The sequence below is a fragment of the Scleropages formosus genome, chromosome 1 (assembly GCF_900964775.1).
Source record: "Scleropages formosus chromosome 1, fSclFor1.1, whole genome shotgun sequence".
In the NCBI taxonomy this organism is placed as follows: domain Eukaryota; kingdom Metazoa; phylum Chordata; class Actinopteri; order Osteoglossiformes; family Osteoglossidae; genus Scleropages; species Scleropages formosus.
Genome location: NC_041806.1, coordinates 36,733,724 through 36,751,472, shown reverse-complemented (window position 1 = coordinate 36,751,472; position 17,749 = coordinate 36,733,724). Strand labels below are relative to the sequence as shown.

The window sequence follows — 17,749 nt, the reverse complement described above, 5'->3', positions numbered from 1 at the left end:
GACTCAAGGCTTCTGTCTCCTAATTATTTACAGCATATGAGAATTCTCTGTAAAGATATACACTGCTGGTGCCCAGTGCACCCCCAACCACTTTACCTGTTTGCGACACCTTCACTCTGATTTATGTGGACCTCTATGAGGTCATGTGTCAATACCAGTTTTCTCTGTCACCGCACTGTTACAGTACACTGGAATACTTTGCTCTTTCACTCATTTTACTCTGCTGTACTCTATTCCATGCTGGAAAGTCGTTATGGAGCAAAAGAAAAAACACTCGTACAGGTATTTCCAGCCTTTCTTGAATTTTCACAAATCCACCTTTGCTTTCATTACTTTGAACAAACAGAAGTACAGATCTCCAGTTCCAGACATGAGCTTTATTTGTGGATTCCAATACACAGATTACGCGCATTCTGCTTCGAAATGCGGCACAGTGGCACAGCGGGTAGCACCGGTGTTGCAGGGGTGCGGGTTTGAATCTGGCTCCATCTGTGCAACGTTTGCAGGTTTTCCCAGCATCTGCGCAACTTGGCGACGCCCAATAGTCCATAGTGAGAGCGAGTGTCATTACCCTGCAAGGCTCTTGTGTCCCGTCCAAGATGTCCCCTTCCTAGCCGAGGGTCCAGGGATTCCGGGACAGTGACCTTTACTATGACAAATGGTTAAGAACACACACACACACACACACACACACACACACATTTTCAGAACCGCTCATCCCATATGGGGTCACGGGGAACCGGAGCCTACCCGGCAACACAGGGCGGAAGGCCGGAGGGGGAGGGGACACACCTAGGACAGGACGCCAGTCCATCACAAGGCACCCCAAGCGGGACTCAAACCCCAGACCCACCGGAGAGGAGGACTGCGGTCCAACCCACTGCGCCACCACACCCCCTGGTTAAGAACAGTCAATGAGTATTCTGGGAAACTTTGGTCAGTTTGAAAGATTATCGTTTTTATGTTGTGGGGTTAGGGGAGTTGGGGGGACAGCTAGTAGCGTTGTGTAGCGGTTAGAGCTGTTGCCTCTGCGGCCTCTACGGTTGCGGCTTGGAATCCCACCTCCAGCTGTTGTACCCTTGAGTGAGGTACTTACCCTAAATTGGTTCAGTAAAACTACCCAGCTGTGTAAGTGTGCAAATGATTGTAAATCACTTCGGAGGAAAATGTCAGATAAATATGTAAATGAGTCAGTTTCCTTTTTCTCCTTAAACCTCCGAATTTAGGGGTCTTTTTTTTACTGACTGGCAAATTCCCCAGTTACATTTGCAACACCCCTGGCTGGACTAGAACTCCTGCTGCCCATCTACATGGTATCAGTGTCTTCAAACTTATCGGTTACAATGGGCACCAAAAGGCTGGTAGCACACAAGTGGCACAGTGAGTAATGCTGCTATCTCACAGCATCTGGGTGGTATCAGAGGACATGGGTTTGGTCCTTGCTCAGTCTGTGTGGCAGTGGTATGTTCTCCCTGTGTCTCTGTGAGTTTCCTCCCACAGTCCAGAAACAGGTTGTTCAGCCAGTCTATCGCAAGGCACCCCAAGTGGGACTCGAGCCCCAGACCTACCGGAGAGCAGGACCTGGTCCAACCCACTGCACCCCCCTCTATACGATGCACTAATGCTGTAAAAGACATTTCAAGCTTTTTTTAACATTGAGGGGCCTCGTCCCCTATTACACCTACAACTAGGCGTCGAATTACATTTTTTCTGCGCATTTCACTGCGCAAAAGTACAGACACAAAATACTTAAATAATGCCTTCCTTCTTTCATTCTGTTTTTTTCTAATGGTTTTTCTCATTTTTCAGAAAAGCCACACCGAAGAAAAATGTCTGATTTGAGCCGTTTGTCGTCCTGTGACGAAACACGGGAGTATGTGTCTTAGTCAATATTCGAACCTTCTGACTCTCGGACCCGCTATGACTAAGTTACAAGAGCTGCCGCCGCGGCCTTGTAAACAGCGGCGCTCCTGAGAAAGTACAGCATTTCAAAGAAAAGCCGACGAGAAAGCGCCTCCCTAGAGATGCGAGCTACAGAAAGCTGGAAGTGTCCTTAGACAGTTGTATGAAATTAGGGAAACTGATGCAGGTTAAGCAACTGATCTTTCCTGTCAGCTGACTGACAGGAAACAAGATATGGATTCACTCTCTCAAAATGAAACGCCAGTACTTCCCCAGATATAAGATAAAAGCAAATGTTTCAGTGAAAACAATTAAATAAGGCAAAATGGGTGTTTTTCATTGAGCCTGCAGCTTGTTGTTTTTCTTAGACAATAGTAGAGGCTATTTATAGTTCAGTGGTGCTTATGGGGTTACTGTAAAAGTCCATGGTGCCAATTAGCATAGCCGTGTGGGGACTCTCAGCCCAACAGCAGGGAAAGTACCACGCATTCTTGGCCGGTGGAGGTAATCACCAAGTCTTCTGCTGGGAGCGATGCCGTGCTGCTTTGTGCTCTGCCGTCTTTTCTGACATATTCATTTCAACCTTCCGATACCCAGTTCAATTACCTTTAAACATTTCTAACAGTTTTACATGTACATTTTTTTTAATTGAATTCTGTCATTTTATAAGCTATACTGATACAGGAGGAGCATTTCTAGATTAGTGGATATGAACGTCACCGTTTCAGGAATTCCTTCTGCATTTTAAAATTTATTTATGTAACTCTCAGTGTTTTACATGTCAGTAATTCTGCCTGCTCCGCCAAGTCTTCATACTGTGGATGAACTAGTTCCATGAAGAAATTTATACCCCGCTACATGTTATGTTCGCCCAAGAAATAAATCCCAACTGGTTTGCATCTAGAACAAAGCAAATATATTCCATATAATACACTGACATATCTGGTTGTAGAGTTCAAATGGTGTCTTGACCTACTGACCTCTCAGGAGTGATAATTGTTTCACAAGAGTGATTTCATTGCGTCCTCCTATGTTTGTGTACTTAACTTATTAAATAAAATTAAGCCTAAGATGCCACAGCTGCGAGTATCCTCTGCAACCATCCCTCTAGAATCCTTTATTTTGTTTCACTTTGTTTCCCCAAAATAATGAGGTGGGTGCTGTGTTTCCACTCTAGGGACAGTTCCAGCTACAGGCTAAAGCAAAAGGTAAACCTAGAGGACTTGTGGTTAGCCACCTTTGAAGATGAGGCAGGAGATGTCACTGGCCCCCTTCAGACATCCTTCATCATGGCTTGGCCTCTTGCTCTTTGCGTGGTGGACTTCTGGTAAGAAACCCGAGACCTGTGCTGCCAGTTATAAAGACTGGCGTCCATAAATTGTTGAACTCAAGTGAAAGTGCTAAGTGGACCTAAGCAGCTGTTGGCAGCACTTATCTAAGAGTGTCAATGTACACTTCAAATTTTTTCTTACACTTGTGCTGCAGTAGGTGGATGAAATAACTGATTCGATCCATATATGCAGGTGTTACTTCCGGAAGTCCTAAAATGTGACCTGGACAGTTGCAAAATTTTTTTTTAGCTTTAGACAATACGTAAAAAGCAGACTGGGAAGTGAAAGTAGGCTACTCTTCAGGACATCACAAGATCACTGTAGTTAAAATCAAACGTGTGAAGTACATCAGTTTCACGTTTCTCAACAGTAAATGAAGAGCTTTCTTCAGTGAAAAAGAATTGATGAGTTATATTCTGCATATTTTGTGTGAACAATTTTAAAAAAGTTCAGAATGGACCGACAATAAGTCGCAATTAGAATGAAGTATCTCTTGAATTTGCTGGAAACATGAAAAGTGAACCAATTCAAACAGTACAAGACCTCAATCTAGAAATTCCTGTGTGTTTCACGAGAAACGGTCATAAATCGAAAGAACTAAAACCATCACTCTGAAAATATTTGCTTTAAGCACAGTATTTGTTATTGCGTGCAGTCACCAGAATCCAGCCTACGTACCCCAAGCGTGTTTATGTTATATAGGACATTACACCTTCTGAATCTGTGACGCCTCTACTGTCTCACCTACGTGTGGCCAGGTGAGAAGAGGCAAGCACTAAGATGCTGCTCAGCTCAGTTTCCATGTATCGCCACAAGGCCTACAGCTTCCACAGACTGGGGGGGAGTAGAGGGTGTTTTCAGTGACGGTATGACGTTGCTTCCTGTCTCCATTACTCTGTGAGAATTTCCACCACATGTGTCTCTGTGTTAAGAGAGGGCGAGCACAGCCGCCCGGGCTCAGTCTACCTGTGCCTCCGCTGTGGACTAGTAGCTCAAACCATGCTGTTATTTTCCCCGTAGTTCTCCTGAGGTGAAAGAACGCTGGTTAGGTACTCTTCACAGGTGAGTCTTTTCCTAACTCTTCAGAAATAATATTCAATAATATGCAAATTATTTCTTGAATAAAATGAATCATTTTGGAAATTGTCATTAAATTAACTTTGTCTGTGTTGGCAATATAGTAAAATCCTTGATGCATATCATTATTTAAATAAACACAGAAAATATGTCATTATGCTTAATAAGGACTTCTGTTGCAACACTTTGATGTATCAGCATTGGTAGCTTCATGCATTCTTTACTTTGTCATTTTTACTCTGAAACATTTCGGCTGAACAATAGCAAGGAAAATTTCCTTTACATGCATATTTTGTTATGTTATAAAGACTTTATTTAGACTGATTTTATTTGTCAGTGGAACTCTGCTTATTAGCTGTAGTGTTATACTCAGATTGATCTTTGCTGTTGTATTTAGTACATCAGTTTGAGTGATTAAACCATTTTTTACTATAGGAAGGTCATCGAGGCAAGGGACAGAACAAGCTGTTGGTCACCACCCCCGAGTGTACTAATGAAGGTGCTGAGTGGCAATATATTGGTAGGTTCTTGCTTTAAAATTCATTTTGTGTCGCCACCACGTTGTGGCTGTCATGTTCAGCATTGGTGAAAGACTGCCATTCTTTTTTAAAGAAAGGCTAATATATTTCATTTTTTCATCTGTCCTTCATTTTAGTCAAAGACTCTAACGGGGGGAGGAATGGACTCATTGATCGAAGTAAGCACTTTTCCCTTGATCAAATATAAACTCATCTTCACCTTATTTACTGCTTAATGCCAGCACAACAAAATGCTTTCAGGCTATGTAACAAACTTGGTGATTTAACTGTTAATATGAGTAAATAAAGGAAAGTCATTTTAAAGGCTGTCTGGTGTAACTGACAAACACGTATTGTGTTTTGAGCTAAGAGAAGGCGTGTGCTGGGTAAACTAGGTAGATGTACTTGATGCACTTTATGCGGTCTCACGTGGAGAGCAGCATGCAGACTGGTGATAGATGTTGAGTGTGAAGCCCTGCCCTTTTTTCTTTAGCGCCTGCAGCATGCAGATTGTAGTGTGCTGCCTGTGGTATGCTGTGTGCCTTCGCCTGATCATATCTCGTATCGCCTTGTTTCTAGGACGACGGGAAACCCTTCCCCCCGCCAGAGAAGGTCTTCAATGCGGATGGCAGAGTGTGCCTGCCCATTGGTGAGTTTGAACATTCAAATGTTTGCGGTTCAGCCCCCTTCGTGTTCTGGGCGTGTTTTCGTAGAGGGTATCTGGAAATAACAGGGGTGGAGACCAAATGAATCAGTCTGAGTCACATGTGCCACATGCGAGACTAAAACTTCTTGCTTGCCCGAGTGCATAAAAATACTTAATGGATATTTGCGTTTCATGATTTGAAACAGAAAACGGGAACAGCAATGGAAGCAGTAGATGGAGTTTCCTACGAAAATCGAGGAAGAGCGCAGTTCTGTCCATCACCTGCTCCTCAGATGCCAACTCAAAGACGGCCCTGTTCGGACAGCTGCTGTCAAAAGTTTGCAGCGAAGAAGAAAAACTCCCCAAACCCATTACAGTATGTCACATTTGTTCCCAAGTCAAAAATACTAACAAACGGTGTAGTTAACAAACAATGTAGTTCCATAAGCGTCCTTCTGTCCTTACTAAAGTGACTTGTCCACAAGGTGGAAGCGTCTCTACCATACACATTATGTGGAGGTGTTAGCATCTGCTACCGTAGTGCCTATATGGTGTGGCGTCACCTCTCCCTTCTCCCTAACAGGAAATACTCACACTGCTCATGAAGAAAGGTTGTACTACAGAGGGTGTGTTTAGGAAGCCAGGCAACAACAAGTGCCTGAAAGAGATCAAGGGGCAGCTCAATGACGGCCTGGACGTTGACATGAAGGCCAAACCGGTCGTTCTTCTGGCTGCACTTTTCAAGGTAAATGGACCACGTGTGCCCATCTCCATGTGTGCCACCAAAAGCTGTCATCGGATCATTTGGAAAATGGACAAGCTAAATGCCTTTAATTTTTATGTGCACATTTGCATTTACTTCAGGATTCAGATTATTTCAGTCTGTAGTAGTTAGGAAAAGCATTCGGGGAATGTTATAGGGTGCTCAGAATAATCCAATAATACATTTTTTTCAATGAAGCTTCTAAAAAAGATCAGACCATAAAGAAGATCAATGGCTACACCTTGCGTTGCGAAGCATTCGTTTATGTAGCTCAATATTTTGATGAGTCTCACTGTAACTGCATTATTCACCATCCCTGCACAGGACTTCCTAAGGGAGCTCCCAGGCAGCTTGCTGGTGGAGGAGATGTCCAAAGACTGGATGTCTGCACTGGACAAAGAGAAACTGCATGAGAGGTGCACAGAGCTTCGGAAGTGAGTATAACTTCTCAATGAACTACTAGGGGTGTCCGAACGAAAAACATTACATCCCCTCAGCATCCAAGACCACAGCTGATTTTACATGAGTATTTTATAGCAACATTGTCTATTCTGTGGCACTGTTGACTGCTCTAAAATTTCATGTGTCATTGAATTGGAACCATTTCCATTTTCATTACAAAAAAATGAAAGGGGCTTTTGAATGGAATTTTATTCAGTCCAACCAAATGAGGAACTGTGTCAGTACAGTGTGAGGTCTTGGGGCTTTCCTCTTCTGCTTTTGGTGTCCATTGCCTAAAATAAGCAGAAGTGGCATTTGTTGGCGCCAAGCTGATGCAGTATTTTATTTTTCCCTTCAGTTTGACAGAGAGCCTGCCAAAGCCCAATACCATCCTGCTCCAGAATCTACTCTGTGTGCTTCACCACATAAGCAAGAATGCAAACATCAACAAAATGGATGCTCGTAACCTTGCTGTCTGCATTGCACCCAACCTGCTGCAGTGTGGCAACCTGTCTGATTTGGACAAGGTACTTTAGACTTTGACTGTGCAGTGTGCTTAGGACAAAGCTGTTGTTATAACAGAAAAAACAATGTTTTTAAGAAAGCACATGTGATTTTAAAGTAGTCCTGCAAGGAAATTGCATGTGTACAGTTTTGGGGCATAAATCATCTGGCATTTAAATATCTGCCCTAGCATATTTTGTATACGTTTCATACTCTATGTGCAACCTATTCAAGCAAGCCTGGAAATAACTCCCATGAATACTTTGGTCTCCAATAAATGACAAGTTGTTATGTCACTGAACTGGAGTGAACTCATAACTGGAATTTCCATTCTTCACGTTTTCAGGTTATAGACCTGACGCAGTTCCTCATTGAAAACTGCTGTGAAATATTTGGAGAGCAAATCCAGAGCCTTCTTGGTGACCCTGAAGAGGAAGAACTAGCAGATACTTCTGGTAAATAAAGGAAATTGTGCTCCTGACCTGGTGTACAGTCCTATACCTGGTTCCATGTTAATATTCCAAAACTGTGTAGTTGGCAGTGCATGTGAAACCTAACAGAAAGGTGTCATGGTTTGCAGATTCAGTGTCCTCCCACCAGCATGACTCTGCTTACGACAGCACTGACCCTGATGCAGATGGAGAATTTGCAGGAGCCACAGAAAAACAACAGGCAGAGACCTCAGAAGACAAGTGTCAACGGTCCACCTCCTCTGCATGCAAGGAAGAGCGGTCAGCCATTCCATCATGCCCCTCCAATGCTATCTTCCACACCTTCACCAAGCCCTTCTCCAGGAGATGTTCAGAACCAATCCTCTTCCAACCTGCTGGAATGAGCTCCATCAGTGTGCATGCCAGGAGTCACGAAGACTTCTCGAAGGAGAAGGAGAGCTTCTTCTTGGGAGACCAGCGCTTGAAAAAACAGAACTCTGACTCTGTTCTGCGCCTGCTCCAAGGGGAGAGGACAACTTCTATCCCAGAGAAGCTTGGTGGCAATTTGACCACTGAGCCAGCTGTACCCTCCAAAGACTGCTCCTATTCCTCCAGCTGCTCTCTGGAGAGCTCCTTCTCTAACATATCCGAGACTTCTGTCTTCACCAGCTCTCCTCTGGCTTCCCCACGTAATATCCGAAAGACCAATCTTGAATGCGAGGAAGTCCAGAGGCACGAAGTGAAGATGCGATCCCAGTCCATGAGGAGTGACAGAAGGAGACCATTGAGGGCCAAGAGCTTGGGTGCCTTTAGCTACAAGGGGAGTTTCAAAAAGGGGGACTCCCAGAAAGAGACCATTTTTGCCTGTGAGACCCTCCAAGAGGACTCCCAGAGCGAAGTGGAGCCCACTGAGTTGGCTCCCAGGCAACGTCCACTATCAGCCGTAGAGGTGTTCCAGCATGTGGACAGCAGGATCCCAAGGAAGCCTCCATCATATGAGCAGGCCATTCAGAGTGGCCTCCAGCCACCAGCATACCGCCGCATGACTGTGCAAGATGCTTTGTTGCAGAAAAGGAGGTCCCGGCCTTCCTCTGGAACTGAGGAACTACTGCACTCCTGCCCTGTCAACACCTTCACAGACTGCTATCCCCAAATCCAAGACATTGCTATTGAGGGTATTCCTAGAAGTACTCAGTCAACACAGATGTGCCGTTACAGAGCCATGTCCGAGTCAGTGTCCAGGGCTCAGCTGGACAGAGTCTCACGCAGGTGCAATCAGCGTCCATTTGAGGACATTTCATATGCAAAAGAGTCCTATGTGTGATCTCCTTCATTTGCATTGAACTTTGTTTCTTTGAAAAGTACTGTAATTGCTGTAAAATCAATTTGCACATGTGAAAAGAAAGAGTAAAACTTGCAGTCAGCTTGAAGCTATGTAAATAAACTTTACCTGCTAGTACAAACAACAAACTGTTGAAGCTTAAAAAGGCATTTTGAAACTTTCTATTGGTTTCTCATGTATATTTGTAAATATAGCAGTGTATGATATGTATATACTGTATGCTAAATTTCCATCTAAACTACAGGCACTTTACTTCCACTACATTAAAGCACATTTACATTAAATGATGTCTGCTTTGTTCCAATGTGTTCAGATGAGAACTTATAATTTTAGGCATCGGTTTATGGGTTCATGGAAGACAGACTCATCAGCACAATCCGTAAAAGCAGTTTCGGTCAGCTTGCCACCTGTAGTCTTGCAGCTGCTGCACATAGAACATAGCAACAATCAACAGTCTTATAAGAGTATAAACAAACTGCCATGGAACTGAAATCTGCCCTCAGAAAAGCTAAGAGAGTAACATCAGAAATACTTCTCATTTTAAGAGAGCAATGCTCACGGCAGGGAAGCCTCACAGAGAACAGAGTGTCCTATCTGAGCTTGAAAGAGGAAACCAGCAGAGCTGATCATGGCACTTAATTTGGTTTTTCTCTGAATTTCTATTGCCTTCGAGAGGAGACTATGCTACTTGCACTTTCCTTTTTGAGAAGGGCCAGTAAAAGGCTTCCTGTTCCAGTTCTGCCACTGTTTCCAGTGTGGCCTTTGCAATTCCTTCATTCTAACTTTTGTAAATTAAGCAAGACTTTTATTTTGAATTAGAGCCATCATGTGCTCTCTTGTCGGTGAATTTGCTAACATATGCATAATATCCTGCAGAAATATATATTAAAATGATATGTATTGTTTATAAATATTATATTAAAAGCTGATCCAGTTTGACTTTTGTCCCATTACACAAACATTTGTGAGACATTGTGTAATTGTTCCTGCAGATGATGCTTTTCAGGCAAAGAACGACATGTTGTAAAAGTGCCTTTGAAACAAGTAAACCCACTGTGTCAGATCACCCAGATTAGAAGAAGCAAAAAAAACATTAACAAACCACAACTCTTTTTTTCTTTGCCATTTATTTAAGATTTTTTTATTTTTATTTTTGCAAAGGCTGATAAAATTGTAGCTAAAAAGTCTCTTGCTTTACTTGTTTTAGTCTCTTGTCACAAAATGTGTACCGAAAGTATCACAAAGTATCCAAAATAAAGTCATACTTGTGAAGTCTTTTGCCCTTCAATTATTTTGTCCAACCTTTGCACTTCTTTCAATAATGTACTAATGCACACTCATTTTTTTTTTCATCCTGATTTAGTTATGTCTTCATATTTTGAGATCTCATATTAATCGCAAATGGTGAACATCTCAAAAATTGTTTTGTCTTAATCTCATTATAGCCCCAGTAAATCATTGCTCAGTCATATGATGGTCTTATCTAAAATATAAACATCATTCTACTTGGCTTAAACAGAAGGACATTGTCTTCTGGAATGGCAAAGTCAGAGTCCAGACTTCAACCCACATGAGATGCTGTGGCATGACTTGAAGAGAGCTGCTCACAGAAGGAATCCCAGAAATATCAATGAACTGAAACAGTTTTGTAAAGAGGAAGAGTCTAAAATTCCTCTTAAGCATTGTGCAAGTCTGAAAAGTACAATTGTTTGTGTGTTATTATTTTAAGCAGGTGATGCTTGTTTAGTATTGGGTCCTTATTGAAGATCAGACCAAATTTTATAATTAATGCAGGAACCAGGTAATTCCAAAGGGTTCTTGAAATGATAATAACTTTAAATTAAAATGGACATTTAACTTTAAATAATAATGGAAACGGCATCTAAACCTCCACACATATCAAAATTTTATATACAGTATTATTTTTCACATGGAACCCATGCACCCTAGTAAATAAAGAAATACCATTGTTAGCATTTTCAGCTATTCAGGAATGAGATTTTAATGTGAAAAATGCAAAAACCATGAGATGCAGTGTGCTAGCTTGCACAGTTTTTCACTTGTATCTTTGTTCAGAATGATGGATGTGATTAATATTTCCAGCCAATAACCAGTATAATGTTCCAGACTGAAACTACATGTGAATTAGGCTGCATTCAGATTAATGTATTCAAGAAAAAGTACATTTAATCAAACAGTAAAAACATTAACAAAAACATTGCTGAGATATCTTCAATCTATTTAATATAAATGATAAAGAATCCTGCAATCATCCTGAAATTTAATCATGATATAGACAAGGATTCTCTGTAAAAGAGGTCTAACAGTATCAACTTTTAAATCCGTGCTACAGATAAGGAAAGAGTCATATGAGTTAGTGGTGAAGTTCATATCATGAAAAGGAAACTGCTGCAGCACCCAAATGTCTAATCTGGATTAAACAATCAATCCTTATCAAATATCTAGTTTTATAAATAAGACTGTAAACTTCTTTGGCGAAAAGTGTTAAACATGTTAAAAGTGCTAAACACATTCAGATGTAATTACTACTATTTGTATTGCTGAAATAAGAATCATGCCACAGCTGGATAAAGAAGCTCCTACGTACAGATACCTCTTTTCAGTCCAGTGTACACTCCCCCATGGCGTACAAACTCCAGTACTGAGCTATCAGCAGATCCCAAAAGGCAAGCAGCATGCCATGAAGAAGGTTTTTTTCATTTAGCAGATACTTTTCTCCAAAGCAGCTCCCAATGAACTCTATGTAGTGTTGTCAGCCAACACACCTTATTCACCATGGTGACTTACACTACTTACAATGGGTCACTCATCCATACATCAGTGGAACCACACTCTCTCTGTCACTCACACACTATGAGTGAATTTGAACAGCATGTCTTTGGACTGTGGGAGGAATCCAGAGCACCCAGAAGAAACACATGCAGACTCAGGGAGAACATGCAAACTCCACAGAGTCTGAGTGGGGATCAAACCCATGTCCTCTTACACCACACAGGCACTGTGAGACAGCTGCACTACTCACTGTGCCATCATGCCATCTTAGACTTTTCTGTTTTCTGCTATCATGTCAGATATTTTACACTTATAGAAGGTTTAGCATTCTATAGTTCCGTGTTGCATTTTCATACTGGGTAATACACTCTCTCATTCTTCTCATCTGCTTCTCCTTTTACATTTCACATAGCTGTATTAGCTGATACTTTTTCTTCAAACCAACTAATGGTGTTAAGATACTGCTTACAACTATTCGTCTATGTGTAGTGGAGAGCGATTTCTAGCAGAGCAATTCAAGTTAAGAACCATGGTTACGGATACTGCTGGGGGGGGGGGGGTTAAACTCTGATGGGTGCAGTAAGAAATTATTAGAAGAGACCTGCATACCGTAACAAGATAAACTACAAGGAAATCTGACAGCTGGATTTCTTACTGCCCCCATCAGAGTTTTGTGTTTTAAGGTTTTTCAGCCTGGTAACTTTTAGTTGATGTTAATGTGATCTTCACTGAAATTAATTACATTGGACTTCAAGAAATGTTTACAAATAATTTTTGAATGATTCTGTTATTTAGGTGCTTTCTCAGTGGGGATGAATTCAGTGTAGCTTCATACTGAACTACTGTAATTCTGAAAGTTCCCATCATATTATGTAATATCCCATTGAGCACAAGCATACAGATTCAAAAATAACAAGCTGGACAAGTATGGCTCAGAGGATAAATTTATCCGTTCAAATTTGTAACGACGAGAGACAGTCAAACCGTAATCGGTACAAGCTGTTGTGAATCCGGCAACAATAAATGTACTGTAATGATAATGTTAACTATTTATTCCTGAATGCCATTCCTACATTATGTAAGGAGTTATATAAACACCTCACAATTCCCTCAAAACATTTTTTTGGTATGGTAAACAGTGATCTGTGAACTTTCCCACATTAAACTAAAAGCCTTGTCAGTCATGTTGAAAGTACAAATAACGTTCAGATAGATCAGTACCATTTGTACATTTTTTAAAAAGCCAAACCAGGTATTATTACTATTACAATTACTATTTCTATTACTATTACCGTTGCTATTGCTATTGCTATTACTATTACTATTACTACTACAATTATTATTGTTATTCTTCTTCTTCTTCTTGTTATTATTATTATTATTATTGTTGTTGTTGTTGGTGGCTCATTGCAGCTGTAAGTCCCTGTTTTATTCATTACTTAAAGCAACGCTGCCACCTGCTGCAACAAACGAAGAGCCAATCAAATTCAGCCTTTATGGAAGGAAGTGATGTCAGCAAGATTGTAGCGGCCATTGAAAGCTTCCTTAGTTACAGTTACCATGGTTACCAGGAACCGGATTATTTTACACAAAGGCGGTGAATTACAAGCACGGCAGTTCATCTTTCCCCATTACTACTGTAGTTATGATGGTAAGAGCTTTGAGAAGTTCGGTCAGACTTTTCGAGTGTTTATTCTGTGGATTCATTCTTTCTTGGACTATGTATGAATTGTGTCTTTAAAAACTGAAGGTAGGTTATGGCCAAGTGATACAAAAGGCTATTGTATTATGGGATGTAGCTACATTTTTGTAATCTGTATCTATTTAGAATGTTTTTTTTTTTTTTGTTTCAGATGTGATGCTGAGTTTATTGTACATATTATAGGTATTAATAAATCTGGAGTTTTTTTAAGAAAAAATAAAAACTCTCTGTAGCACATAGTTGTAGCTATGCATTTAATTTTAATCAGTGAAAAGATGTCGTAGTGATGGAATGCCTTGGGTTGTACAGGCACAGCAGGAGACTCAGAGCGGTATATACACATTCTCCAGCAGTCCCAGAGCCATACTGAACCGCAGCAAGTACAGGGAGCCCATAACCGAGCAGTAAGTGGAGCGGTGACAGCACTGGCACGGTGTGTGTTACATTCCTAGTGAAGTAACTGGAAGATGATTAAACAATGCCTGTCTATATTTTGTCTTTATTAAGATTCATCCTTTTATCCTTTTATAAGAGCATCATACAATGATGAATTCAAACAGGCAGTATAAAATATACATGACAATGTTTAATATGTTTGGCAAAATGGGGCCGTATGTCGCCTATTGTGCTAATCATGTGTTTACAAAACCCATTACCACTTCTTACTGCAGTCCTAAATCCATTTGGCAAGTAAAAATCTTTTTGATTTAGAAAACTTGAAATTCTCTTGCCGGAAGTCTCAATTTCTGCCTTTCTCCACACACTGTGGTAAACACTGTGGAAAATGAAACATGAATGGATACTGAAAATGAAGATGTTCATTCAAGCTACTGAAGGTGTGTTGTTTCAATGCAGAAATGACAAACATGCCAAATATGGGAATATCATGTATGACCGACGAGTTGTCAGAGGAAATACCTACGCCCAGTACATTCTGCCAGCTGTGAGTATTCATTTCATTTTTATACACAATGAGAGCAGTGTCTATAAAGATGCTATATATGCCCTCCTTACGTGTTTCTATGTTTGTGTGTGTTAGACACCCCAGCCTGATCCCTCAGAGCTGCGCAGACAGCAGGAGGCCAGGAGAAGAGCCATCGAGAGGAGGAGAACTAAGGAGCAATTGCGCTTGAGAACTCCGGAGCCAGTGGAAGGGCGGAAACACGCTGATGTACAGACAGGTATGACCACCTCATACCATTGCTCTGTAACACTATGATTTTACAGTGTTATACTACAGATTATTTTGAGAACACCACAGTGGTGTTGTGAATTGTATTTCCTTAACTCACGCAAATACCATGTAAGTTGTGTGGTACAGTATACTGTATCATCTTATATTTAATAAATATAATGTGTTACGGCTGGACACCTGGTGTCTAAAATGTACATAAAGAACTTCTATGTTGGTTTTTTAACTTGTTCTTAAGTAGAAAACGCTTGTACAGCTGTTCATATTTGTGAAACCTGCACATGTCCACTGTTTAATTTTGTAATTGATCACAGGGCACCAAATCCAAAAGGCATGATGAGTGTAGACTTTCACACTTAACTTATTCTTTTGCACCAATTTAAAGCAAACAGTGCATGTTAGTTGTACGACAATGAAGTATAAATGCTTGGACTAATGAGAATGTGCAATCTCCTTCGAGGGTAGCTGGTGGCAGAGTGGTTAGTGCTACTGCCATTAGACCTGCAGGTTTGAATCCCTCCGTGAGCACAGAACTTCCAAAAAATTGCTCCAGTGAAATTACCTTTCTGGGTAACTAGTTGTACGTACTTTAATATTGAAAGTTACTTTGGAGAAAAGTGTCAAATAAATGTACGTAACGCTTTCAGTATTGCTTTTTAGACTTGTACCTCTTGGAGTTGAGTGACAAGATTGATGAGTCCAGCGTGGAATGTCAGACCGATGCCTTCCTGGACAGGCCGACCACCCCTCTCTTCATTCCGGTGAAATCTGGGAAAGATGTGGCGACACAGATAGAGGAAGGAGAGGTATCTATTAATTCTGTTGCAATAGTAGCTTATTTTATTACTGAACACAAGTCTCAATCCAAAAATAGTAGTAATCATCCTGGGAAAAGTTAGAGCAGGCTGTTGGAATATTTTTTCAGTCACGTCAAAGGTCGTTAAAGAATTTTCTGCTGTAATTTTGCCGTTTATGATATTGAGAGAACCGAATGCTATAATGTGCTCTAGTGGAGAAACTGTCACCGTCCTCGGAGAAGCTTTTCATCTTCATCTTTCGTGTCTTTGGAGCTGTTTGACTTTGACGTGGAGGTGCGGCCCATGCTGGAGGTGTTGGTGGGGAAGACGGTGGAGCAGGCTCTGCTGGAGGTGATGGAGGAGGAGGAACTGGCCATACTCCGTGCGCAGCAGCGTGCCTTTGAGGAGCTGCGCAGTGCAGAGTTGGTGGAGGTGCAGAGGCTGGAGGAGCAGGAGCGTCGGCGCCGGGAGGAAAAGGTAACGGCAGACTGTGACCCACGCTTCTTCGCTATGAAGCTGAAGGGTCTTTGCTTTACAGATGGCTGCTGTACAGAAAGTATACCTTCATGAATATATATCATGGAGTGATATTTTGCTGCCGTGATGCAGGAGCGGAGAATCAAACAGCAGAGGGAAGTCCTGCAGAAGGAGAAAGAGGCTGCAGAGAAGATTGCAGCGCAGGCCTTTGCAAAGCAGTATTTATCAAGCTTGCTTCCCCATGTATACAATATGCTGAGGGACAGCGGATTTTTCTATGACCCTGTTGAAAGAGGTGAGTCCTCACTGGGATCAGAACTACAACAAAGTCATTTGTTTCAGTTCTAACTGATTATAAGGACGCTTTAAACCAAAAACTCAATTTTTGGACCGCTGTCATAAAAGATTCTTTCAAAGCTGTGCTCATAACGTATTTACATGAATACTTTTTGGTTAGTTACATTTTAACCACCTCTTTTGCTGCTTTTTTTTTTAATATGAATCCGAATACATACATCAATAAATGTATTTTTTGCAAAAGTGAAGAATATTGAAATTTTCAGTAATTCTACAATTCATGATATTCTGTGTGCATTTATAGGAAAGGTACATATGGATTTTGTCAGAAAATTTCATAAACATCTTGTCTGCTTTACAGATGTGGAGACTGGATTCCTTCCATGGTTAATGGCAGAAGTCAACAGTACTTTAGAGAAAAGATATGTAGCAAGAACAGTTTTGGATAGTAAGTAGCCATATTTTCTCTTTTTAGAAAGACTATGATTTAATGCGATTTAAATGTAGAAGTTATTTTCTTTTCTGTAGTATTAAGAACGGTAGCTCAGTGGTTAGTGTTAGAGCTTTTGACCCCAAAGGTTGCCACTTTGAATCCCCCCTTCACCTTGGATGAAGTACTTATCCTAAAATGTGCCAGTAAAATTACCCAGCTGTATAAATAAATAATTGCGAGTAGCTTAACATTACAAATTGCTTTGGAGAAAAGCATCAGCTGGACAAGTAAAGCTATGGTACTGGCTGATGTTGTACTGTTCATCAGAGAAACTATCATAAAGAAACAATTCTAGCTCAAATGTACCACCTGGTGATGAAACAGAAAAATAGTGCTATACTGTATTTTTCAAAAATACTGATATTTTGCAGAATTACAATATTAAGTATTAGCTTGGTTTACAAATTCATACAACTCTTTCAGGAACATTGCAGCTGCAGATATTTTGTTTTTACAGTTAATATAGTAGCTTTATAAATTTGAGCTGAACATTACACGTTTACACATCTGCATCTCGACGTAGTTCTAACAGCATCTACTCTCTTTCAGCTCTCATTAGAGATGTCACCCAGCAGAGGCTAGAAGCTTTCCAACAGGTGGAGCACAAGTGAACTCATTAAAAATGGTTTTTATTTGAGCTTTCGTGCTAAAAATGTGTCTTGTGTTCTCTGCTTCTCAGAGGAGTTGTTTTCAGTGGGTGCTGTTTGGTGTTATTAGGTCTCAGGCTTGTTCACCTTCTGGGTGAATATTTGCAGAATGCCAGAATAAATGAAGGTTTTACCTGATGGAAACTGGCAATGCCAAGAAGAGGTAGGTTGTTTGCACTTGCGCTTCTTAAATTTTTTCCTTCAGTTGTGTGATTGTTTTGCTATAAATCTATCATGCACTTGTCTCATTTTTCTTTTATGATTGAAAAATGTAGGATCATGATTTTCATAAGAAAAGCACATAAAACCTCTCTCCTATTTGGCATGGCTCTGGGAGTATTTTTGTGTAAGGGAACAGTAATATCCAATGTATGTGTAATTGTTTTTACAGTTCAG

General features: G+C 40.9%; 2 protein-coding genes across 2 annotated transcripts; both read left to right on the top strand.

Moving 5' to 3' along the window:
• The first annotated feature begins 4,174 nt into the window (after positions 1-4,174).
• tagapb (T cell activation RhoGTPase activating protein b) lies at positions 4,175-10,056 on the top strand. Its single transcript, XM_018743619.2, has 10 exons — positions 4,175-4,295; positions 4,746-4,830; positions 4,966-5,007; positions 5,408-5,477; positions 5,681-5,850; positions 6,058-6,219; positions 6,562-6,671; positions 7,037-7,205; positions 7,529-7,637; positions 7,763-10,056. The coding sequence occupies exons 2-10, from the start codon at positions 4,804-4,806 to the stop codon at positions 8,935-8,937; spliced, it is 2,034 nt and encodes a 677-aa protein (XP_018599135.1). The 5' UTR covers positions 4,175-4,295; positions 4,746-4,803; the 3' UTR covers positions 8,938-10,056.
• A 3,685-nt stretch (positions 10,057-13,741) lies between these two features.
• Positions 13,742-17,424, top strand: LOC108929214 (radial spoke head protein 3 homolog B-like). Its single transcript, XM_029257700.1, has 8 exons — positions 13,742-13,854; positions 14,306-14,393; positions 14,490-14,631; positions 15,303-15,448; positions 15,713-15,916; positions 16,049-16,211; positions 16,575-16,661; positions 17,256-17,424. Exons 1-8 carry the CDS (start codon positions 13,742-13,744, stop codon positions 17,315-17,317), a joined length of 1,005 nt encoding a protein of 334 aa, XP_029113533.1. The 3' UTR covers positions 17,318-17,424.
• The last annotated feature ends 325 nt before the right edge of the window (positions 17,425-17,749 follow it).